The following is a 25,677-nucleotide window of genomic DNA, read 5'->3' as shown; positions in this document are numbered from 1 at the left end:
GTGTGCGCTGGGTTCTGGATCCTAAAAGTTTTCCCAGGGTGTAGAACTTAGAGGAGGTCTCAGGGAGGGTCTCAGCAGAATATCCATCAGCCTCCCAGGAGGGCCTTTCAGGGCCTGGTCTCCAGTCGGTCGGTGCCAGGGCAGGATTCAGTAACCAGTGCAGCCGGCCCTGAGGTCAGCCTTGTCTCCTGGAGCTGAAATACCGCTGAGGCCTCGATGTTATCTCTAGGCTGGTGACCTTCTGTCTGGCTGTTAATTGCTCGGCCAGTTTGTTCAGCTGTCTGTCTCAGTTTCCCCTTTCCCCTTCCACTTGCCAAGGAATTCTCCTAGCTTCCTACTCACCTGCTTCATTCTCTTGCTGTCTATCTGTCTGGATCTCACGTGCGCTCAGGAACAAAGACTGGAAGGAATCAGTTACGCTGGGTGTCTCTGGGCCCACGGTGTGGCTCGGCAGAGGCCTCCTGTGTGAAGGACAGTTTGTTGGCAGCACCATTGGTCATGACAAGGACTTTCTGTTGCCCCGCATGTTCGCCCATTATAACCATGTCGCTCCACAATCTCCCAACTCGTGGCTTTGGTTTGGTTTTCTCTAAATAGCAGTGCTGAATTGGTGGTAGAATACAACACAGAATCAGAATTCACTTTGAATACATTTCATTTCACAAGCTTTTATGAAATTAAAAGTTCTTTCTTCAGTTACAATAATTACTTTAAAAGTAGCCTGCACATACCAGTTGTCTCCGGAGTGGAGCCCAGCCAAGGGCACCACTGAGCCAGATGGGTTGACCTTGACAGGGAGGGGCTGTGCATCCTGCCAGATGGACACGCAACTCTGTAACCTGACAACCGGGCCGTTAAATGCCTCACCTCCAAGCGTGAACATCTTTATTTATTTTCAACTTTTTTTTTTCTTTATTAATATTATAGAGAGAGAGGAAGGGAGAGGAAGAGAGATAAAAACATGGATGAGAGAGAACATTGATTGGCCACCTCCTGCATGCCCCCTACTGGGGATCGGGCCCACAACCTGGGCATGTGCCCTGACTGGGAATCAAACTGGTGACCTCCTGGTGCATGGGTCGACGCTCAACCACTGAGCCACACAGGCCGGGCCATGAACATCTTTAAATAATAAATTTGGAAATGTCTTAAACACAAATTAAAACTGAACCATGAGCACAGCTAGTGTAACTTCCTTTCAGTTTCAAAGGCCGTGCAAATACTCCTACCCTGGACAACCAAAGATCTGAGCATCTGGGTGAGATGTGCCATTTCTGCAAGACGGCGGAGGTGCCAGCCTGCTGCCGTCGTCTGGGATGGTGGAAAACAGTCTCCGGAAATGGGTTTCATCAGCTTTCCAGTCCACAGATTACAGTGGCGTTGAAGTCGGGCAGTCCTTTGCTTTGGGGTCTGCACACTTGGCCTTGTGCGATGTCACAGAATGCTTGCACTCATGAAGACACTGCTGCGACACTTGACAGTGTGTGGTCAGCTTGGAGCAGGGCTATGAGGGTGTATGTCCAGGCACATGCCCCATCCATCCAAACAGATACCTTGCCCTTCGTTACTACGCTGGTGGCAGGAACATCGTGCTACTTCACACAAGGATGTTAGGCTAAAGCCACGTATAGGCTGAGCACAACTCACAAACACGGGGTGAGGGGTCCCAGGACATCACAGAGGATGCAGGGGTGGTGAGTTGGAAGGACTCAGGGCATCTCCTGGACCCAGACAGACTCTCCACTCTTGTGCAGTGGCCCTCCAGCCACGGAGGAGAGGCCACGAGCCAGCAGCCCCACGGGAGGAGTTACCACACGCTGCTGCTCCTGCTGGAGGCTCCAGACCGCCGGGGACTCTATGTCGGGAGGACTCAGCCTGTGGTGATGGCCGTCCTCACCTCCGACACGCTGCTGACAAGTCTCTCTGGAGTTGGGACGTCTCTGGGTTATCATTGGCGTCTGGATTCCTGCATTTCTCATTCTCAGATCACGCCTCCCGGAAGGCTCAGACTGCTTCCTGGAAACCGGTGGAGGGAAAGGGGCAGAGATCTCCCTGGGATGACAGTCACCTTCTAGCTTTTTGGAAACAACCTCAATCTGACAAGCTTTAGTGTAGGACAAAGCTTGGTTTGAATCCTGACTTTACCACTTACTAACAAGTCACGTGGGCAAGTGACTTAGCCTCCCTACGACTCGGCGCCCTTAGTTACCAAATTGGAGCAGCAGCCCCTGGCAGGTGGCTGGAGGCCAGAGCAAAATAAGGTCTGTCACTCACTCGGCATGGCGTCTGGCCGGGGACAGAATCCTGGGTTCATGAGAGCTGTTGCCACTTTGGTCATTTGAGTTGGGCGCAAGGTTTTCAACAGCAGACGATCTGGACCAATCAGTCGGCCAGGCCAGAGTCTGTGTGATCAGGTCGCTCTTGGGAGCCAAGGAGATTTGGGGCATTTATGAGGACATCTAAGGGGAAGTTTCTAGAAGTGAAGCTGCTAAATTAAAAACTGCAAGAAATTTTCTCAGTCGAAACAAGCTTTTAAAAGTTGTTTGCAAGTCTACGTTGTATACCTAAAACTAATATAATATTGTATGCCAACTGTAATAGAAACATTAGCCCGGCCAGTGTGACTCAGTGATTGAGCATCGACCCATGCACCAAGAGGTCACCAGTTTGATTCCTGGTCAGGGCACATAACCAAGTTGTGGGCCAGAGCCCCTCTTGGGGGAGTGCAGGAGGTGGCCAATCGATGTTCTCTCATTGATGTTTCTATCTCTCTCTCTCCCTTCCTCTCTCTCTGAAGTCAATAAAGAATAAATAAATTGTTTGCAAATGAGCTTCTGTACACATACACACATGCCTCTCCTGTTACCAAGGAACTGACCAGACCGGTTTTATATAACTTACATGTCCTGCCCAATTACATGTGAGAAATGAATGAACACGCCCTAGTGGGCTTCTGAAGGTTACAGCTCCGCTGGGAAGCAGTCGTGGTAAACTGATACGGGGCTGGCCTGTGCCAGGCCCGGAACCAGAGCCGGGTCTTCCGTGGAGCCTGGCAGGGCCCTGGCCTTTAGTCCCCGCTGAGAAGTGGAGACCGATTGCCTGCTTGACCTGGAAGTCGCTGACGATCTTATCAGGCACTCCGGCCTTGGGCTGAACCTGTAGGAGAAAGTTCTCAACAAGTCAGAACAGAGAAGACATTTTTCAAAAGGTCACCAGTGCTGAAGTTGTCCTGCAGAATCCCACCACAACCCGTGAGCCCCCGAAATAACGCCTTGCAGCCTCCGCGGTCTCTGCTCCTGGGAGTACAACCCAAGTTCCAGCCAGGAACCTGGGCCGCTGGGGAAGGTGTGTCCCACGGGCACTCTGAAACTCGAGATAAGCATCTGCTCCTTGCCCTGGTAGCTGCAGAGTGCAAACAACCCAGATGTTGTTAGAAGCCTGGGTACATAAAGTACATCCAAAGCGGGGATGCTGTGCAGCCATTTGGAAGAACGGGGCAGCTTCTCTGTGTACTGATGGGGTTGATCTTATTGACATAACACCTCCCTGGGGCTGCCCTGGCCCCGCTGGGGGAGGAGAGCATGTGTCTGCCCCACAGGTTCCCTCGAGTGTGCAGCCTTCCTCTGCGGACCTGTTGTCCCTGGGCTGCCTGGTTGGCCCGAGGGATCCGTTTACTGACCTGGCCCAAAGTCACAGAGAGAGCTTCATTCAAAGACATTCTCCAGGTCAGGTTGTGTGGGTTGACACCCCCACCCCCTTTAAGATCTCTAGAAACAACAAAGGGTACTAGTCCCTAAAACAGGAGATTTAACAGAAGGGTATATGCCCAGTTGGCTGCCCTGGCTTCTGGGATAGTGATACACCCACATTCCCCAGTCATGTCCCCTGAGTGAGCAAGGAGTTGGGCAGTGAGGAAACAGGTAGACGTAAGCACCCCTTCCCCCAAGACCAGTTTCACCCCCTCTCAGCTGCCACTTGGCGAAGGCTGAGGTCCCAGATGGCCACTGCCTCTCGCATCCTGGCTGCAGTGGGCGGAGGCTGCAGTCTGTGCGTCCAGTTGTCCCGAGGAGGAGCAGGGCTGCCTCAGTGAATGGTCACCCTCCAGGCCAGGTAAAGGCCACGTGCAGATTGCTGCCAACCTATCGGAAGTAAAGAGGGTGAAGACGTTGGAGACGGTGACCAGATGCCACCCTGGTCGCCCAGGACCTGTCATTCATGAGGAAGAGTTAGGGTTGGGGCTCTGAGGGGCAAGACTACAGACCAAGGAGGGGCCCCTACCTGGCAGAGAGCCTTGTTTTGGATGAGTAGCCTCCGTCCTACCTATGGAACATTTCCTGCGATCACCCAGGGCAAAGGGCAGGGTGGATCTTCGGAGTGGGTGTTAGGAAGAGAAAACACCATGCTTCTCTCTGTTTGGAGGTGCCAAGCACTGCACGCTGAGACAAGTCTCTGGCATCTGCCCCTCCCTCGCCAGGGTTGGGGTGAGTACTTGGGCCCACGCTGCCCAGCAGCCTGTGACCTCAAGGGTAGATGTCTTGGAATAGCAGCAGATATGTGGGCTTTGGAGCTGGCGGTCCTGGGTCTGAATCTCAGCTGTGCACCTTCCCAGCTGTGAATGTGAGTAGTTTGCCTAAAGAAAATGAATGTATAGAAAGTATCTGGCAAGTGGCAGATGCCACTGAGGGTGGTCAGTCGTTGCCGTCATTCCTAGACATCACCTCCCACCAGCCGGGGCCTCAACCAGCCCCTCTGCAGCCTGACACCCTGCACTCTGGTTTTGAGGCCAGGCCACCATTGGGTGTCTCCGTGGTCTCTGGTTTTCATCTGAGCTGCCACAGGTCCAGGTGAGGTGACCAGCCGTGGACTCGTTGGGCCGCAGCATCACCTTCTCCTGGACCCGCTCATCCACCTTCCTCCCTGCCACCTTCCAGCACCTGGATGCTCACGTTCTACATTAAATACGGTGTTTCCAGACCACCTCGTTGGTGTGCATGTCCACGAGGGCCGTTCACGGGGCATGATGCGTCCGTAAGGTCACTGGGCTCAGAAGGGGAGGCTTGTCCACGCCCTTTCCCTGAGCAGCTCCGCAGGTCCTGCCTCCGCTACAAGTTCTGTGTCACTTTGCTGCTGCTGCACAACAAATTGCTGACTTAAAGCAACACCCATCAACGGGGTCACAGTTTTCTGTAGGTCAAAAGTCCAGATACGGCGCCGATGGGTTCTCTGCTGCCTCGCAAGGCTCGAATCAAGATGTTGGCCCGGCCGTGTTCTTATCTAGAGCTTGGGTCCTCTTTGAAACTCACGTGGCAGAATTCAGGTTCCTGTGGCTGCAGGTCCGAGGTCCCTCTTTCCTCGCTGGCTGACAGCCAGGGCTGCTGTCAGCGATGAGAGGCCCCCCACGTGCCTTGCCCTGTGGCGCTTTCGCATTTGGCTACAGAGAATCCTCTTCATGTCGAACCCTTCGCTGTTTTGCATCTCTTTCTCCAGGAAAAGCCCAGTCTCTTTTCAGTGCTCAACTGACTCAGCATCGGGCCTGGGCCACACCATTGATGTCCGCCGTACACACAGTGCCTCCCACGCTCAAGGGGGTGGCGGTGTGGCCGGGCGTGGGTCACTGGGTCCTCTTAGAATTCTGCCTGCCACAGGGACCAGAGTTCAGGGCCTTTGTCCCATCTGTGGGGATGGCAATGATGGTGGCCATCGCAGCCCCACCTCTGGGCTTCTCACAGTGCATGTATTTGGCCAGATATTACAGATGAGAAACCTGGGGTTCAGAGAGGTGGGTGGCTTGTCCAGGGTGGCCCAGCAAAGGACCGTGGTGACTGCCCCTGAAGCAGGGAGTGTCACTCACATCAGGCTGAGTGATGGAGGTCAGTACTCGAATGGCCCCAGAGCAGGTCTGTCTTCTAGAAGCTTCTCTCCGGCTCCCCTCCCGACTCCTCCCGTGTGGATGTTCAAGGCTACAGCTGAACTTAAGTCAAAGGTGGATGTTTTCACGGTGAGCATTTTCCTGCCGCCCCCCAACCCTCGACCCTCTCACATCATCCTTTGAGGGACGATGAGTAATAAGGAAGGAACTGGCCGGCGTGAGCTGCTGGAAAAGCCCGTTTCAAACTAAGCTTATATGTAGTTTAGCCAGCTCACAGCTTATGTTCAGACAAGTGAGAGAGTTGTCTTTCCTGTGGCTCCTGACCGCCGAAGAATGCAGTCCCGTCGGAACGCTGCCCCGTGGCTGTGCGGGCCGTCCCCACGCCGGAATTCACTCTCCAGTCTTAGCCAAGGGGGCAGAGTACCAGCGGCCACAGGCTGTGATGACCTGCCCACGTTCTCACTGTTCAGAGACACGCTCCTGCTTATTTTTCATAACCTTTGGCCATCTTTTGAGTTTTCGAGTTATTGACATCATTTTTGGCTTAAAGAAAAATTCCTCCCCCTTCTCAAAGTGATTATTATGTATAGGTATGAATTTGAGTCTGTGTAGTTTTGCTCAATTTTTGGTTGTTATTCAATGATTAGCAATTAATTCTTAGGTTTGAAAGCGAAGCACACCTGCTGGCCGGTGTGGCTCAGTGGTTGAGTGTCCACCTATGCACCAAGAGGTTGCTGGTTTGAGTCCTGGTCAGGGCACATGCTCAGGCTGTGAGTCAAATCCCCAGTGGGGGGGATGTGCAGGAAGCGGTCAATTGATGTTTCTATCTCTCTCTCCCTCTCCCTTTCTCTCTCTCTAAAAATCAATAAAAACATTAAAAAGACAAAAGTGAGCCCTGGCCGGTTTGGCTCAGCAGTCAGAACATCGGCCTGGGGAACCAGAGTTTTGGGTTCAATTCCGGTCAAGGGCATGTAGCTTGGTTGAGATTTGGTCCCTGGCCCTGGTCAGGGCCATGCAGGAGGCAGCCGATCAATGTGTCTCTCTCACATCAATATTTCTCTCCCTCTCTCTCCCCCCTCCTCCCTCCTTCCTTCCTACTCTGAAGATAAATGGAAAAATATCCTCGGGTAAGGGTTAAAAAAAAAAAAAAAGCAAAGCACACCTACATCATGCTACATGAAATAAGCAAGACACGAAAGGACAAAGATGGAATGATTGTACTTTTATGAGGTTCCTGGAGTAGTCAGATTCACGGAGGCAGAAAGCAGAATCGTGGAGGCCAAGGGTTGGGGGAGGGGAGCGGGGTGTTTCGTGGGGACAGAGTTCCAGTTTGGAAGATGAGGAAGTTCTGGAGATGGATGGTGGTGATGGTTGCACAACACTGTGGATGTACTCAGTGAACCGCACATTTAGAAATGGTTGTCATGGTAAAGGTTATGTTATGTATACTTGATCACAATTAAAAAATAATAATAATAAGGGAAAAAATGTGCATAGCTTCCCGCCCCCGCACGAGTGCCACGCTCAGGCTCAGACCACAGGTAAGGTCCTTTCCTTCACCAGAAGCCGACAGACTTTTCTCCTCCATCTTCAGAGCTGGGCAGACGTTTGTTGTAGCAGGAGCCAGGATGCTCTGCCGGAACTCGTCGAATTGTGTGTCAGGAGACCCTGGGCACGGCGCAGGCACAGAGCCAGGCTGGGGAGGGCGGGGCGCCTGCCCAGGGGCCAGGAGGGTTGAGCATCTGTCTCGTCAGAGAAAGTTTCAAACAGTTAGCGCAGTTTTCTTGAGTTTTCAAATTTGTTTTCTTGAGGCGTACAACAGGTCCACAGATCATAAGGGTACACCCTGCCACAGCTGGTGTACTTGTGGGTCTGCAGTGTGGCACCTTCCCAAGAGAGGACGGCTCTGGGGGCCTCAGCGACTTTCCCCTGTGGGCTTGCTCTGCAGTCCGACTCCCATGCAGGCTGAGACTGACTGGTCAGCCCGGCTGATCCTCATGCTGCTGCCTGGCGCCTGCATCTGTCCCCTCAACCTCCTGGGCACTCCTCCAGGGCACCCTGCGTCTCGATATGTATCTGCCTCCGGCTGCCCACTTGTTGCCAGTCCCTGGCGGAGAGCTGCTCCCTGCGCCCCCACTGGACAGAGTGAACGAGACCCGAGCCTCCCGGGAGACCACCCCCAGATTTGAAGCAGCTGGTTCGGCCCCATCTGAGAAATTTTAAAACTCTATTTAACAAATATGGGAGCCGATAACTTTCCTGGTGTTTTATCTGGTGAAATCCTCTTCTTGCATTTGTTTCCCTTGCAAAGAAATACATGGCAGGGAGAAGAAATAGCAGGGTGTTTGAGTAATAGTCTGTGATAGAGGGATTCACGAATGGTGATTAAAATGATTGGAAATTCCCTCCAGAGCTGCTGGTGAGGCAGAAGTAGCAAAGGTGTCCTAATAAGGGAGGTCCGGAGGCAGGAGAGCCAGGACTCACGGGCCCACGTGTGGCGCCTGCAGGAGGTCCCGAATACTCTGAGGGCCAGCGGAGATCTCTTTCAGCTGGTGGGACCTCAAAACCACACCAGAACTCGCCCTGGCCGGTTTGGCTCAGCGGTTGGAGCATTGGCCTGCGGACCAGAGAGTCCTGGGTTCGGTACCCGCTAGGGGGACATACAAAACAAACAAACAAACAAAAAAATCACACCAGAACTCGGGGCTTTGTCTGGGTTTCTGCGAACCTGGGTGATAGATCTTACGAAATAGTACAGCCATGACATGCCAAGTTCCTGGGGAAAACCAAGACAGAGATGTTGGAAAACAAGAACACCCATTGATTTTATTTAAATGACAATATACTGGGGGTAGCCGGGAGTGGGGGGGCTGAGGTTTATTCCACAGTGTTGGGATTTCCCATTTCAAGGTGTGATTAATGGTGTTGAGTGGGGCAGAGGGAAGATGTGCATGCATTTGTGATCAAGTGAGTGAGTTATTTCCCTCACACAGTGGGGATCTCTCTGCTTTCGATGACAGTGCACGAATGCCTCTGGGTGGTACGGTTGGGTGGGGTGTGTAGGGGAGTCCAGATTTCAAGTCTGTACATGATGGAATCATCATCGCCTCACCCCTGCTCTCCTCCAGCAGGTGTAGCATGTACCATTGAGGATGAGGGGGACAGTGGAAGATGGCAGTCCTGTGGGTGATGTATTTGTCTGTGAGCCTAGCAAACGGCTTATCATATAAATTGTCTCCTCCTGCTGCACGGGCGGCTAGACCTGGCGCACGGGTCTTTAGCTTAGTATTTCGGCTGGCAGCCAGGTGGGGATTGCACCACCTGGGTTCTCTGGTCTGGGGGGCCCAAGAGAGATACAGACTGTGGTTGGGCGGTACAGCATGCAGAGACACCCGGAGTGAGTCATTTAACCCTCACAAAGCTTGATCTTCTTTGTCTGCAAGATAAGTTTGGGTGCACCCTGGCCAGTTTGGCTCAGCGGTTAGAGCGTCGGCCTGCCGTCCGGAGAGACCCGGGTTCTGTTCCCGCTAAGGGCACGTACTTTGGTTGCAGTTTGTCCCCGGCCCTGGTTGGTCGTGCGGGTGGCAGCCACTCGATGTGTCCCTTCACGTCGATGTTTCTCACTCTCTCTCCCTTCCTCTCTCTCCCTCTCACTCTATCTGTACAAAAAATGGAAAAAATATCCTCGGGTGAGGATTAAAAAAAAAAAGATAAGTTTGGGTGCAAATCTGGGTTATAAGTAACAGAGATAGCATTAGTGATTCACAAAGGAAGGATTGACGTATTCGATCATTACAGTTGGGACACATGGCTTTCCATATAGGAAAAAAAAGCTAATCCTTACCTCCCACTGTAGACCATTACAGATTCCCAGGTCCCACTGTGGGCCTACTGGACTTGGAACGTCCTCGTTTTTAAAGTTCTGCACACTGCTGGTCTAGACTATTAACTCCCTGGGTGCAAGGACTCGGGCTCTTTGTCATTAAGTCATTTGCACAAAATAGGACCCCTGACCCCTAGTACATATTATGAACCCAGAAAAATGTTTGTTGAATGAATACACGATTCTAAAGATTCTAAAAGAAGAAAAGTAATTTTCAAAAGAGATTACATATTTTTCTTTGGCTGTCTGTCATTACTAACAGAAGAGATTGTCATGTACCCCAAAGTGTCTGGGGGGGCGCACCTGCCTGACAGTGGGAGAGAAGAACTGAGTGGGGAGATGGTAGTGAGACCAGCCTTGCTCTTCCCGAAACCTCACTTAAAGATATTTGAAAATATTGCCCACACCTCGAGAGAAACTAGGCCCACCCAAAAATATTATTAAGCCATCCCGGCCGGTGTGGCTCAGTGGTTGAGCGTCGACCCATGCACCAAGAGTTCACCGGTTCGATTCCCGGTCAGGGCACATGCCCAGGTGGTGGGCCCATCCCCAGTGGGGGGCATGCAGGAGGTGGCCAGTCGATGTTTCTATCTCTCCCTCTCTGTCTCTAACATCAATAAAGAAAAAAAAATTGTTTTTAAATAATTTTTAAAATATTAAGCCATATTTTAACTGCTGGCATGATTATTCTTTTTTCCCCATTTATTAAGTGCCTACTTTGTGTAGATACACAATCTTTCTAACAGAGGGTTGCCCCCCCTTTTATATTTATTAAGATGTAACTTAAAATGTAGTGAACTTCATCAATTTCAAGTATACAGTCTGATGAATTGTGGCGTTTATATACAAGGTAGAATCACCACCATGGTCAAGATACATAATGGGTCTTTCATCCCAAAGGGTCTCTCCTCTGCCCCTTTTACCCCGTCCCCTCCCCCACTTCCAGCCTCAAGCAACAGCGATCAGCTTAGTGTTAACAGTTAATTAAAGCCGTAGTTGTACTTACAGAGTCAGGAATTTTAAATAATGCTTTGGCCAAAGGGTGTCAAAGCAGACAGGGGAGAAAGGAGAGGGGGAAAGAAGTTGGTAACTTAGCTAGCTGGGCGGCAGACCTCAGCCAGGGTGCAGCGTCCCTAGACACTGAATTAGCCCCTCTGAAGACCAAGGCTGGAGGCCAAGGAGCACGTGCTGAGCCTTCAGAGACTGGTGCTAAACAATTTTGCTATTTACATAGGAAGGCATGTTTATGATTATAGAAAAAGAACACAAGGGCTGCCTGGCCAGTGTGGCTCAGTAGATGGAGCGTGGTCCCATGGACTGAGGAATCCTGGTTCGATTCCCAGTCAGGGCACATGCCTGGGTTGTGGGCTTGATTCCCAGCAGGAGGCAGCCAATCAATGTTTCTATCTCTCCCTAAAAAATCAATAAAAACATTTTACAAAGAACACAAGGGTCGGTGTTCACAGCTTGGGTATGAATCTGACTGAGTTTCCGAACACAGATCTGATGTCTTAAAGAACTCGCGGACCTTCTAGTCTATCTCAGAAGAAATAGCTATCTTGCTTGAAGATGAAGCTTTCGAGTAAATAAACTTCTGTCTCAGGCCATTTTCTCTCTCTGAGGGTATTAATTTAAAATCTCGCCCTGGCCGGTTTGGCTCAGCGGTTGGAGTGTCGGCCTGCGGTCCCGAGAGTCCCGGGTTCGATTCCCGCTAAGGGCACGTACCTCGGTTGCAGTTTGTCCCCAGCCCTGGTTGGTCGTGCGGGTGGCAGCCACTCGATGTGTCCCTTTCACATCGATGTTTCTCTCTCTCTCTCTCTCTTCCTCTCTCTCCCTCCCACTCTATCTGAACCAAAAAAAAATGGAAAAATGTCCTCAGGAGAGGATTAAAAAATAATAATAATAAAAAATAAAATAAAATAAAATCTCAGAGTTCCTGGTTCCCACCCAGATTTATTAGCACAAATACAGGAATGGGGGGGGGGGTCTACAAAAAACGAAATGCGGCAAAGACAAGGACGTACAGATGCTCGCTGTCTTTGGGGATGTTGGGAGGCTTATAACTCCTGCCTCCCTGTGGGCCCTAGGCACTGTCTGGGTCCTGCAGCTACTACTGAGAAAAGCAAGGTTCTGCTGCCTTCCTGCAGAAAAGAGTTCACGTTCTGCTCGCTCCTGGGAGGTGAGCACAGATGAACAAACCCCATGGTACTGAGTCAGAGACTAGAGCAAGGATGGACATGTGGGGGAGGTGCCAGAGACTAGGCGGGGTGGGAGGAGCACTTTAGCTGGCTGGTGAGAGAGGGCTACTCGGAGGTGATGACCTTTAAGCGGAGACTGGAATGATAAAAGGGACCCAGCTCTTGCTGGAGAAAGCATTTTAGGAATCAGAACCAGCATGTGCAAAGGCCCTGAGGTGGGAAAGGGGTTGGTGTGTTCAAGAAAGAAGGCGAAGGTTGCCAAGTACAGAGGTGACCGAGGCAGACAGGTATGAGCTGAGGTTGGAGAGAGAAGTTTTTGCTCCAAAAACGCAAACCTGATCCATCTTGGGAATAAAGCCACAAGGGCCACTATGCTGGTGCCCTGAGCCCTGAGAGATGTGTTACCACTCCACAGTGGGTGGCCATGTTGACAGCTGCAAAGTGACTTCTTATTTCCTGGATACTGATCATAAACTCTAAGTTGGCAGGTTTGGAGCGATTCTAGCCCAACCCCCTCATTTTACAATCGAAGGAACAGAGGCCCAAAGGGTAAAGTTCTTACCTGATAGACTGGGGAAAATGTTTGCAGTTCATTATCGAAGTGGAGGTTTCGGTTTCCACGCTCGCTGGAGCACAGTGAGCGAAGGGAGAGAGGTGCAACAAGAGATTGACGAAATTCCAGACATTTGATCGCACACCGTCTCAGCTCTGGAAACACAGGTGCATGCCTCCACTGTGTGGGAGGAGACATACATCCAGCCCTGGGGCTGGCTAGAAGTGTCTGGTGAAATTGTAGCATGTGGCTGGTCAACACTGGGAAGGAACTCAGATGTCACTCAGCAGGTGCACAGATAAATAAACCTCAATTTAGCCAGCCAGTGGAATATTACTCAGCAATAAAAAGGAACACACTACTGATTCGTGCAGTAACGGGAATGAATCTCACCAACCTGCTGAGCAAAGATCCAGGTACAAAAGAGAATATTTTTTTTCAGATTCTGTTTATAAAAGGTCCAGATGAAGCCAAACTAACTGATAGTTTTCTGGGGTCTGGACTGCAAGACCGTGCCACTTGAACTTTTGGGGATGATGAAAATGTTTTTATATTCTGATTGTAGTGGTGGTCTCATGTATATGTATTTGTCAGAACTCTTAAAATGAGTGGGTCCTTTTTAATGTATGTAAATTATATCTCAATGAAGTTGATTACAAATAAATTTTGAAAAGGAGGGGGGCACCCAGGCCAGTTTGGCTCAGCGGTTAGAGCGTCGGCCTGCAGTCCAGAGAGACCCGGGTTTGGTTCCGGCCAGGGCCACATACCTCGGTTGCAGTTTGTCCCCGGGCCTGGTTGGTTGTGCGGGTGGCAGCCACTCGATGTCCCTTTCACGTCGATGTTTCTCTCTCTCTCTCTCTTCCTCTCTCTCCCTCCCACTCTATCCGAACAAAAGATGAAAAATGTCCTCAGGTGAGGATTTAAAAAAAAACAAAAGGAGGGAGAGCCCTCGCTGGTTTGGCTCAGCAGTTAGCATATCAGCCTGTGGACCAAAGAGTCGTGGGTTTGATTCCCGTCAAGGGCACGGACCTCGGTTGCGGTTCGGTCCCAGGCCCTGGCTGGGGTTTGTGGGAAGCAACCAGTCGATGTGTCTCTCTCACATCGATGTTTCTCTCTCACTCTCTATCTCTATCTCTCCCTCCCACTCTATCTGTAAAAAAATGAATGGAAAAAATATCCTCGGGTGAGGATTAAGAAAAAGAAAAGGGGGGGAAAGTACAGCTGGAAACAAAAGCTTTCGCTTGGGTTGCTGTCATTGGCTGAACTGAATGCTTGCTGAGCACCTTCCGTGTGCAGGTGCCATAACAGGTACGGACCATCTCTACTCCAGAACATGGTGGGACAGGGGCAACCGCAGCCCTGCTGCTCTCTGTGAGCCCCTGAGTTCCCTCCACGGGACCCACCTATGGACGACGGCCCCTTCATGTGCTGTTCCCAGGCCGTCAGCTGCCCAGAGCCCCACAATGAGGACCTAAGTCAGGGAAGGGGTGGCGGCTGCCAAGGAGAAAAGGTGCACAGATAAGTCAACTTCAATTTAGCCAGACAGTGGAATATTACTCAGCAATAAAAAAGAACACGCTATTGATTCGTGCAAGAAGACTTCAAGCTCAATAAAGCAAGGGCATGGGAAAGAGATTGTGCTTGTTCACGAATCAGAGCTCTGTCCTGACCGGAGTGCACACCTGTTTAATAACCACCCCCATCTCACCAGCTTCGTCTTGTTTGTTCAGATCATTTGGCCTACTCCCAGCCTGAGGTATTAGCATTATTTTGCTCCAACTTTCCAAATTTGTTGACACAATATGTTTGTGTCTAATTTCTGTAGGAGTGTCCCTGCCCCCCACTACTGTATGAGTGTGTGTGAGTGTGTGTGTGTGTGTGTGTGTGTACGGGGTCCATGCAGCGCCCAGGGCAGAAGACAGCAGCTCTCGGCAGATAAACATATCCCTCTACAAACAGTCAGCTGTTCTGTGTGTGGACTTTGGTCTGGAGTCAGAGTGAGAAGAAGTGTGGCCATTTTTCTGATTGATTGCTATGTCATTGCTATTGATGCAGACAGGGTATCTGAAAACGTATAGCTCGAGACATCTAGGATGTGGTTTAGGGTTTTTCATTTTTAGAAAAATGAATAGGCCAAACCAGAGACACGTGCCAGTGCTCAACCCACAGGGGCCCGATTCTTTCCTGTCGGTAAGGACAGCACTGTCACTTTAGCTCACCCCCTTCTTAGGTCAGGGGGCAAGGAGCAGAGGGCACCCTCCCTGGGCCAGCGGAGGGGAGAGAGCGGGTCTGCAGACCGAAGTCGCCCTGCTCACTCCATGTCTCCTCCTTCCTTCAGGAGCTTTTGAGATCAGTCTGCCCCACGGGAGTGGCACCACAGTCCTGATAAAGCCTGGCCCCTTCACCCTGCCAGTGAAGCCCTGTCACATCATCACTTCTGGAAAGTATGTAACCACGCTGCCCATCAAATCCGGAGAAAGAAAGGACTTCTCCTTCACCTGCTCCAGCCCCCAGCATCACTTTGTCATTGAGGTCCAGAAGGATGTCGGTGAGTCACACCCGTGGGCTGTTGGCAGCCAGCCTCTGGGGACACTGCTAAGTGTCTGGTAGGGGTTACGTCGCTTGACCCTCTAAACAGCCCTTGGAGAGGTTCACAAAGGAAGTGACTTCCCTGGGCTGGCACAGCCAGTCATAGCAGCCGGACCAGAACCCAGGTTCTCGGCGCCAGAGTCTCGGCCTGTGACCATGAAGCCACACTGGCTCTGAGCTGTGGATCTTCAGGTCTATGATGCTCAGTCTGATGTGCTAAAAACAGCCGGCTGGTGATCGGCAAAAGTCAAGGGGTTGGAGGAGAAAAGAGACGGAAGGTTGAGGAGATAAGAGCAGAGAAAGGGGCCCACAAGCTCAAGGGAAAACACAGCAGCTTTGGAGGCTGAGGGAGCGAGGTTGTAGCTCCAAGCTCTAGGCTGCTGATCATCTGGCTTCATAGCAGTTACTTAACTGCTCTTTGACTGAGTTTTCTAGTCTATAAAATAGGAATCATTGCACCAACCAATAGGGTTATTATGAGGATGAAATAAAATAATGGATTGAGAGTGTATGATATACAAGGATTCAACAAACTCTAGATATTTGGTAATATTGTTCTTCTTCTTCAGGACTTGAGCTTGGGGTAGAAGATTGATATAAGAAATGATAATCAGGCCCTGGTCAGTTTGGCTCAGCAGTTAGAGCGTCGGCCCACAGACCAAAGGGTCGAGGGTTCAATTCCTGGTCAAGGGCACCTACCTGAGTTGTGGGTTTATTGATCCCCAGCCCTGGTAAGGGCCGTGTGGGAGACAACCAATCACTGTATCTCTCTCTCATTGATGTTCCTCTCTCTGTCTCCCTCCCTCCCTTCCACTCTATCTAAAAAAAAAAAAAAATCAATGGAAAAATATCCTCAGGTGAGGATTTAAAAAAAAGAAAGAATAATCAGGCAGAAAAGAAAAAAACAAGTGTGTAGTTTCCCCCATTGTCTTAAGGTGGGCATGCCAGCCTGGCACTAATGCGGATAGTGACATCATGGCACTATCTGTGATCTAATCAAAGCCATACTCAGAAAATGTCTTCGCCTTTAACGGAAAATAAGTGAATCAGGCAATAGACCATGAGGGAAGAAAGAGGATGAAATAAACTTAAGGAAGAAGGAATTCAGACAAATAAAAGGAGAAACTAAAGTCCTCAAAAGCAGTTTTAAAACTGCATTTGATAACTAAAACCAAGACCTGGTTTCGATAGAGTCCAATTCCATAGACATGTCTCCAACTGGTCTCCTAAAAAAGGAGAAAATACAGGATGTGAGGGCGATCTGGCTGCGACATCTGTCACCCCATTGATCGCCAGGGTTGATTCGGCTGATCTGGCTGGCTAGGCGGGTGTCCCCCTCCTCCCTCAACCGATCCATGTTCGTCCCTCCCGAAGCTGCGCGCTCGGTCGAAGAGGACGACCTTCCCCCCAGAGGAGAGGACCGGTCTTCGGTCAAGGGTATACGAGTAGCTGCGCTCCCCTGCTAGAACCTCCAAACAAGCTCTCAAGGTCCTAAAAAAGGAGAAAATACAAATACACGGCATTGAAAACATAAATGTGGATTTAATGACAAATACAAAGGCGATTTCTAAAATGGTAGGAGACTATGTACGTTATGATATTCAGTGTGAAAATCTAAATAGACGTGGTGATTTTCAGGAAACACGTAACGGGCCAGATTGACTCATAAAAAGGTAGGAAACCTGAGTCAATAAATGGCAATGGAGGAGATTCGGAAAATGTCCAAGATGCAGAGCCGTGCTGGGGTTGGTTAGAGATGGCTTCATGGAGGGTCCTATAAAACTTGAAGGAGCAGAGGATTTCTATGAGGTTTAGACCGTTCTGGAGTAGGGTTGGCAGGCTGTTTCTGTGAAAGGCCAGATAGCTAGGAAGTGCCCGAGGCACCGTGGGCCAGGTGGCCTCCGCCATGCCCTCGGCGGGCCGTCCCAGCACAGTCAGCCAGAGGTCACAGGCAAACGAACAGGCGGGGAACGGTCTGGTGAAGCTTGATTTACAATGTCGGGTGTTTGGCTCGATTGACCTCATGGACTGTAGTTTGCCGACTCCCATTCTGAGCATCAAAAGAAAAGTTTCATAGCTCATCTTATAAGGTTCTTACAACCCTGATGTCAAAATCTGCCAAAGTGTTAAAAAAGAAAACCATAGTCCAGTCTAATATGATTATACATGCAAAAAACAAAAAGCTCAGAGAAAATATAAAGTATATCAAGTCCAAAAAAAATGCATTAAAAGAATGAAGCAGTCCTGGCCGGTTTGGCTCAGCGGTTAGAGCCTCGGCCTGCGGTCCTGAGAGACCCGGGTTCGGTTCCCGCTAAGGGCGCGTACCTCGGTTGCAGTTTGTCCCCGGCCCCAGTTGGGTTGTGTGGGTGGCAGCCACTCAATGTGTCCTTCTCACGTTGGTGTTTCTCTCTCTCTTCCTCCCTCTCTCCCTCCCGCTGTATCTGAAGATAAATGCAAAAGTGTCCTCGGGTGAGGATTAAAAAAAAATGTATCTACCAAAACCTGAGAGCAAACATCATATTCAACAGTCAGACAGAGAAGCATTACCAGTAACACAGGAAACAATAGAAGAGCCCCTGCTCTGCATGCTATCGGTTGCCATCATTTAGAAATTCTAGTTAAATATTGAGGGATTCTCTTAATAAAGACATAGGGTGCATATGAAGCAAGATATAAAATTTTACTGAAAGACAAAAAGAGAAGATATAAATAAGTGGAGAGACGTACTGTGTTCCTTGATGAAAGTCTCAGAACTTTACATGTCAGTTCTCCCCCAGATTAATTGATCAGTTGAAGTTGATTACAGTTAACATTGCAGGGAAGCTTTGACAGAGCTGAGGAAGTTGATGCACTGAGGGATTTAATGGAATGGTGTGCTGCTCTCAAAAGACTGAGGGAAATCTGTGTGTCTGACATGGACAGAGTTTTGTTTCATTGGAAACAGCACAGCTTGTAGTAGGAAAACAGCTCAATCCCACTTCATGAAATACACACATATGCACACAAGCACGCGTAATCATACAGAGCCGGAAGTTTGGAGGGCTCAACACCAAAATGTCAACCTTACATTATGTCTGTAGTGGGTGGGGGAGGGGGGCAGGTGACATTCATTTTCTTTCTGTTCTTTCATAGTGTCCTTTTGTTTTGTTTTGTTTTTACACGCACGCATCACTTTATAACCAGTTCAGCCAACAAAGTGACTGCCGTCTTGGAAAAAGAAATCGGTTCATATCATGTTTCGCATGAAGGGAGAGAGAGAAACTACATATGATTATCTTGCTAGATGATTATCTCACAAGTCAAGCGTTGACTGCATCAGGCTCACAACCCTAGGATGCAACACACAAGTGACTATAGAGTCAAAACTGACACAATATTTTGAAAATGATAGGGAGATAGCCATTTCTGAAATACTAAGTCTAGACCGGAGAATCCAGTCCAGGGTCCTGAAAACCTGTCATGAGGAAGCAGCTAGAAGCTGCAGGTGAAGTTGGATATCTCTGTTGTTACCCTCTCTTGAACAGTGCCCTTCAAGTTAATGAACGTAGAAGTCTGTGCTGGGGGCATATGAGTTGTGAGTCACTTCTAAATTAACACTTCATGCTTTACGTGGGAATCTTGAGTTATTTAACATTTTGGCACTGGATGGGGAACAGAAGACTTGGAGGCATGCTGGCCATTGGGACTACTCTTCCCTGCAGGTCCATCCTCAAAACCGAAATTCTTAGTAACAAATTTAAAAAATGCTTGCATAGCCTGGCTGGTGTGGCTCAGTGGATTGAGCGTCATCCCATGGACGGAGAGGTCCTGGTTCGATTCCTGGTCAGGGCACATGCCCAGGTTGTGGGCTCGATCCCCAGTAGGGGGCATGCAGGAGGCAGCCGATTGATGTTTCGCTTTCACGTTGATGCTTCTCTCTCTCTCACCCTTCCTCTCTCTAAAAATTCTATTAAAAAAAAAAAAACATTTAAAAAAATAAAATAAAAAATGCTCGCACAACCGAGTCTCCCAATGTCGCATGGTTGGCACAGAGCTGTGGCTGAGAGACGGAGGTTTGTGACTCTGGGTTCTTGGTATAGAATTAAGTCACAATCTCTCAGGTGGCCCCAGCATGTGTACTTTTTAAAAATACTTTGTATTGACTTTTTTTTTTAGAAAGAGAGGAAGGGAGAGGGAGAGAAAGAGAGAAACATTGATGTGAGAGAGAAACATCGATCAGCCGCCTCCTGCACGCCGCCGGCCATGGATCGAGCCCACAACCTGGGCGTGTGCTCTGACCGGGAATCAAACTGGCAGCCCTTTGGTCCACAAGACGATGCCCAGCCAACTGAGCCACATCGGCCAGGGCACGTGTATTTTTTAAGAGTCCTCTAAGTGAGTGTGGCGTGGAACTCCGAGTGTGTCTGGACTGAGAACCACCACCTTCGCAGGGCTGAGTGACCCTGCTGAGAGCACAGAAGCCGGCAGGAGCCACTCCAAGTGGCCCTGGGCACATTGGAGATGTAGGTGGAAAGTTAGGAGGCCAGATTTTAAAGGAAAGAAGTGACTTGATGCAAACAATGAAGTTTGCAAGAGCTCCTAAAAATAGATCCTGTCTTTACCGACACACAAAATCTAATTTTAGCCACGTCCGTCACCGTGTGGTCTAAGCTGGTTTTCGGGCTCGGTGACGCAGTGTGTCGGCAGCATGTGGGCTGAGCAGACGCGGCCTGGGCTGTCCTGGGGTTGTGTGCACTACCAGCGCCATGCTCAGCCCCCTGCTCCAGGGCAAAGAGGAGAGGCTTGGCATGGATGGCCTCAGAGGTCCAGCTCTGAAATTCTCCCACAATTCCATGTCACGTTGGCAGTACTTTCAGATACCGGACAGGAGCAGCAGGGAAGAGGCGCAGATGCTAATTAAAGTGGCCGGAACTCACCACACCTTTCAGGTTCCCCGTGCCTCAGGCCACAGAGCTGCCCATTGGGTTGCCGGTGTCCTGTTACTTCGTCCATGCGCTTTCCTCTTATTCCTCCCCAAGAGCCTTTCTCCTTTTGTTTTAAAAGCTTGGGATGTCATTAGCTGTGAGCCTCCAGAAAAGCCAACGTGGGAATAAAAGATGAGCAGTAAAGCCACGAGTCAGGAAGAAACTGTGCCTCGGGGTTGCAGCCATTGAGGGGTTTGCCCCTTCCAAGTGTACTCGGCGTGCCGATGAGTGTGTTGATGGGAACACCAGTTTCAAAAGGTGGAGCTTGGCACTGCGCCCTAAGAGTGGCGAGACGGGCTCCCAAGGCACCGGCTCCGTGGCCGAGGGCCTCCCTCTGACTTCTGGGGAGGCCTGGGCGGAGGCCCACCGCCCGGACCCCCCTGGCTGCCCCTGGAAACACCTGGCTGCCCCTGGAAACACAGGAGCGAGGCGGTGTCTTGGGTGGGGTTCCCTGGAAACAGAACCTGAATGGGGACTTTTTAAAGTCACTTGTTAAGAGAGCACCTTGGAAACACCCCGTGAAGAAGCGAGCAGGGCAGGAGGGGCAGGGCAGGAGAAGCAAGGATACAGTTTTAGCCGAAGTGGAGCCTCAGGCGACGCTGGCATCGGAGCGGCGCCCCAGCTGAGGCCCGGCTCTTTCACTCCCGCGATGAGCAGCTGCTCCCTGTTGGGACGGGCAGTGAACCCCTCAGTTTTTTCTGGCCCCCCAGAGGTACCCCCAGCTGAGGCACTTCACCAGAGAAGGGGGCATCTGTGCACCCCGGGCCATCGACACTCACGAAACCTGGAGAAGGGTGTGCCCACCTGGCGGTGCTCCCAGAGGTAAGGAGGGAGCAGCGAGGGGCCTGGTAGCGTCTGTGACCAAGACTGTTTTGTGACTGTGTTTCAGACTGCATGTCAGGCCCGTGTCCTTTCGGAGAGGTGGCGCTGCAGCCCCCAACATCGGTGTTGCCCACCCTCAACCGAACTTTCATCTGGGACGTGCACGCTCACAAGAGCATCGGGCTGGAGCTGCAGTTCGCTCTGCCTCGCCTGAGGCAGGTAGGGCCAGGGGACAGCTGCCCAGATGGAGTCACTCACTCCATCAGCGGCCACATCGATGCCGCCGAGGTCATGATCGGAACCTTCTGCAGCAACGGCACCGTGTCCCGGATCAAGATGCAAGAGGGTGTCAAAATGGCCTTACACCTGCCGTGGTTCCACAGCAGAAACGTCTCCGGCTTCAGCATCGCAAACCGGTCATCCATAAAGCGTGAGCACGCCATGCCCTCCCGCTATTTGCTGAGGCTGAAACATACAAAGTCTCCGTCCTTTGGGTCAGAGAGGGCCAGGTGTCGGCAGCTTTGTATGAGTCGACCTGAACACCTTCCAGGGAGCTCCCACTCTTCTGTAAGCTGCTCGGGCCACTCGGGCCTGGTGTGGCCCTACCCTTCTCTGCCAACCTTGACGTCTCCTCCTCTTTTCTTAATCCTTTGCACATGTGAGGTTTGCTTTCCAGACACGAAATGGGATTGGGTCTACAGACCTATCGTGATCGCTCTGTTTCTAATGTCTAATTTCTTTGTCTTCTGTCTGCTTCACATTTTCTCTGCTGGTGTCAGGGGCGAGTTAGAGCTGACTCACATCCGCTCACAAGGTCTGCTTGTTAAATACCCAGGGAGTCCTCGAGCTGGTGTTAAACAGGGCCGCGCATAAAAATAAAATTAGGTAAACTTACAAGTGAAAACATGGGTTTAGAAACAAAAGTCATAAACACTCAAAACTCTTTGCCTCCTAATGATTTCATGACACTTTCCTGTCGTCTGTGCTCTTGAGGTTATTGATGCCGATTTTCTCTTCCCAAGTCCACATCCAGTCCTCTCACGCTGGTAGCTTATCAACAGCGGTGGTGGAAGTATTTACACCAAGGAAGTGGGCAGACCCTACACACTAGGACGTTTATTCCTTTGCTTAGTAAGTTGTTCAACATTAACTCTCACGACAGTGATGTCTCCTCCTCATACCACATCCAGACCCGAGGCTCAGGACCTGAGAACCCCCTTCCGCTGCCCTCGGCTGTGGACACCAGGGCAGGGTGTAATCGCCTTGTTCGGGTTCCCCTCCCAACAGGACTGTGCATCATCGAATCTGTGTTTGAGGGTGAAGGCTCGGCAACCCTGATGTCTGCCAACTACCCGGACGGCTTCCCTGAGGACGAGCTCATGACCTGGCAGTTCGTCATTCCCGCGCACCTGCGGGCCAGCGTGTCCTTCCTCCACGTCAACGTGTCCAACTGCGAGAAGAAGGAGGAGCGGGTCGAGTACTACATCCCAGGCTCCACCACCAACCCCGAGGTGTTCAAGCTGTCGGACAAGCAGCCCGGGAACATGGCTGGGAACTTCAACCTCTCTCTGCAAGGCTGTGACCAAGACGCCCAGAACCCAGGGATCCTCCGGCTGCAGTTTCAAGTTTTGGTCCAACGTCCACAAAACGAAAGCAGTAAGTGAGCCCACCTTCCTTTCCCTCTTCCTCCAGCGCCTCTCTCCTTCCTGGGTGGTCTGCTTGGGTGAGGTTTCTCATCTGTGGCCTCTGGACCTGGGAAGAGTTGCCGGAAGTGTGTTGCTAGGCAGTGAGGCAGGCGTATTGGTGAACGCGCGGCAACCGGTCCATTTTAACACAAGAAGAAGCAAACACAAACTTACATTCAGGGTGCTGAGTTGTTTTTTTTTAAATCCTCACCCGAGGATATTCCATTTATTTTCAGACAGAGTGGGAGGGAAGGAGGAAGAGAGAGAGAGAGAAAAAAACATCCACGTGAGAGAGACACGTTGATTGATTGCCTCCTGCATGACCCCGACCAGAGCCGGGACTGAACCACAACCGAGGTGCATGCCCTTGACTGGACTCAAACCCGAGACTCTTTGGTCCTCGGGCCGATGCTCTAACCACTGAGCAAAAACGGCCAGGGCGCTAAGTTGTTTTTTTTTGTTTGTTTGTTTTTGCATTTATCTTCAGATAGAGCAGGAGGGAGAGAGGGAGGAAAAGGGAGAGAAAGAAACATCGCTGTGAGAGAGACACATCGACTGGTTGCCATTCCCATGACCCCAACCAGAGCCGGGGACAAACCGCAACCGAGGTAGGTGCTCTTAGCAGGAACCGAACCCAGGACTCTCTGGTCCGCGGGCCGACACTCTACCCACTGAACCAAACTGGCCAGGGCAGCGCTGAGTTGTTTTTAACGAAGGCATTGAGAGGTTCCCTTCTAGACATCATGCCGTGACCCCACACTGGGAGTCTCGATGTCACCACGCCGTCCGCAGTGATAATGATAACACCACTTTACCAGCTGAGCGCCCCCCCACAGCGGTGTGTGGCAAGCCCTGTGCTAAGCACACCACTCATATGTCCCAGCTAATCCTTATCACAACCCAGTAGGGGCGGCAGGACTTTTCTTCGTTTACGGGTGAAGAACCGGAAGGTCCAGACAGGTCATGGAACTAGCCTGACATCGCACAGCTTGTCCAGAGCATGCTCAGAACCCAGAGCCTGCCCGTGGGCCACACGGAGCCCCAGGTGGGCTGATGAGCATGGGGTTATACTTCATTCCACACACAATTACTAAGACGCCGAGAACCTGAAGAAGGGCGCTCAGGGCCATGACGCGGGTGGGGCAAAGTGCTCAGGATGCAACATGTGAGGAGGCGCCCCCTCTGAGGTGCTCCCTTACAGAGGTGTCAGTACAGGGGAGCCTCCGAGAGCCGGTGCTGCCTTACCCTTGGCTCCCTGGGTGCCCGGCCTGCCTCGCCTGAGTCCTGGTCCGGAGGGCTGTGGTGCAGATGTTGAGATAATGTACAGGATGGGTTCAGAGTGGTTGTTCCTGGGGCACGCTGTGACCGGTGTCGGGACATTTCTGACACCAGCTGAGGATGGGTTCTGTCCAGAGGGCTGACTCAGCCTGGTTTTTCTCATCTACTTCCAAGAATTAGGCAGAGCCAGGCAAAAAAAATCCAGTGGGAGTGTGGAGTGGCATGCTGTGTGTTTTCACAGGGCTGGTAATCATCTGCAGAGTAACCCTGTGGGGTCCACTCAAGAGGTGACCTTAGGAATACCCGCTTGGCGCCCCTTGCGGCCTGACTCCACCCATATCTTGACCCAATATTCCTTCTAATTTACAGTGGTTCTGTAGAAGACATACCTTTATCTGTTTGAATGAGTGTGTGTGTGTGTGTGTGTGTGTCCATTGACACATTTTAGGCTTCCCCTGTCACAGTTTTATCGTCAGAATGCTGGAACGGCCACAAAAGCATTTGGATGGCGTGGGTGTGCATTTCAGAAGATGGACAGATTTGTCTGTCGTCTCAGGGTAGACGATAGTGCTGCTAATTAATTCTGTTTCCTGTAACATCAGCTGGGCTGACTTCTAAAACTAATCAAAGTGTTAAACAGGCTGTATCCAGCCTCAAGAAGGGTGTGGCCGCCCTGGCCGGTTTGGCTCAGCGGTTAGAGCTCGGCCCGCGGACCAGAAAGTCCCGGGTTCGGTTTCCCCCTAAGGGCGGGTACCTCGGTTGCAATTTGACCCCGGCCCTGGTTGGGGTCGTGTGGGTGGCAACCAGTCAATGTGTCTTTCTCACATAGATTTTTCTCTCTCTCTCCCTCCTGCTCTATCTGAAGATAAATGCAAAAATGTCCTCGGGTAAGGATTAAAAAAAAAAAGAAGAAGGGTATGGCTTTCATTTTGAAGTAAATAAAGCGTGATTGATTGTAAAGTGGAGGGGTTCAGCCCCAAAGTAGGGTCTTCTAGAGGAGTGTGTGGCCTTGGCCAGCAGGAGTATCTTTGGGGGAAGAACCAGGCTGGGCTGCGCTCCTGAAGAGCTCTGGTTTCTGGACAGTTCCAGCTGGCTCCTTTCGATCCTGGCGTGGACCCTACAGCTCAAGGAGCTGCCCCAGGCGCCCAGTGCTGTGCACCCACACCTTTGTCTGACCCATTCTTAACTTTTCAAGTTATTGGGCTGCTGCCTTCAAGATACAAAGTGTTTCCAGCGTTTTCCAGCCACGGGAGGCTCTGTGCTGATCTTGGCCACGTCACGAGGCTGCTGCTGACCACCTTTCACGCCTGCTTTCTGTGTGTGGTTCCAGCTGTAACCTACGTGGTCGACCTGAGTAACGAGCCAACCATGTCGCTCACCATCGAGCAGAGGCCCCTTAAGCAGAGCCGAAGGTTTGTCCCCGGCTGTTTTGTGTGTCTGGAGTCTCGGACCTGCAGCACCAACCTCACCCTGACGCCTCGCTCCAAATACAAGATCTCCTTCCTTTGCGACGACCTGACGCGCCTGTGGATGAGAGCAGAGACAACCTTGGGTGCGTCTCCCGGGGCGCGGGCAACTCCCCCATCCTGCCTGTCTTCTTGGTGGGGCCAGAGGGTGGTTGTAAACAGTGTGACCAGAAAGGTCCCCCACAGGGAAGGGTGAGCAAGGGCAACCAGGAGGCAAACAGGAGGTGGGGACGCGCCCCGCTGGGGAGCAGCACCCCCAGCTGGAACATGCGTCCCTCAGAAGGGCGGTGTCTGACCCGGTCCGCGTTCCCGTCCCCTCTGCCCGGCCCCAGGCTCCCTCTTGGAAGCCCTGTCCTCACAGCCGTCCCCG

General features: G+C 51.2%; 1 protein-coding gene across 2 annotated transcripts in view; it reads left to right on the top strand.

Annotated features, from left to right (window-relative positions):
- CDCP1 (CUB domain containing protein 1) overlaps positions 1–25,677 on the top strand; it is a 41,148-nt gene that overhangs the window by 4,715 nt on the left and 10,756 nt on the right. For both annotated transcript variants that reach the window (XM_036266839.1, XM_036266838.1), the window contains exons 2-5: positions 14,842–15,051; positions 20,946–21,308; positions 22,166–22,534; positions 25,172–25,393. In XM_036266839.1, the coding sequence (XP_036122732.1) occupies positions 14,842–15,051; positions 20,946–21,308; positions 22,166–22,534; positions 25,172–25,393 (1,164 nt within the window). The remainder of the gene's footprint in view (positions 1–14,841; positions 15,052–20,945; positions 21,309–22,165; positions 22,535–25,171; positions 25,394–25,677) is intronic.

The sequence above is a fragment of the Molossus molossus genome, unplaced genomic scaffold (genome assembly GCF_014108415.1).
Source record: "Molossus molossus isolate mMolMol1 unplaced genomic scaffold, mMolMol1.p scaffold_m16_p_18, whole genome shotgun sequence".
NCBI lineage: Eukaryota > Metazoa > Chordata > Mammalia > Chiroptera > Molossidae > Molossus > Molossus molossus.
The sequence above is the reverse complement of the archived record's forward strand: the minus strand, read 5'-3'. Positions and strand labels throughout refer to the sequence as shown.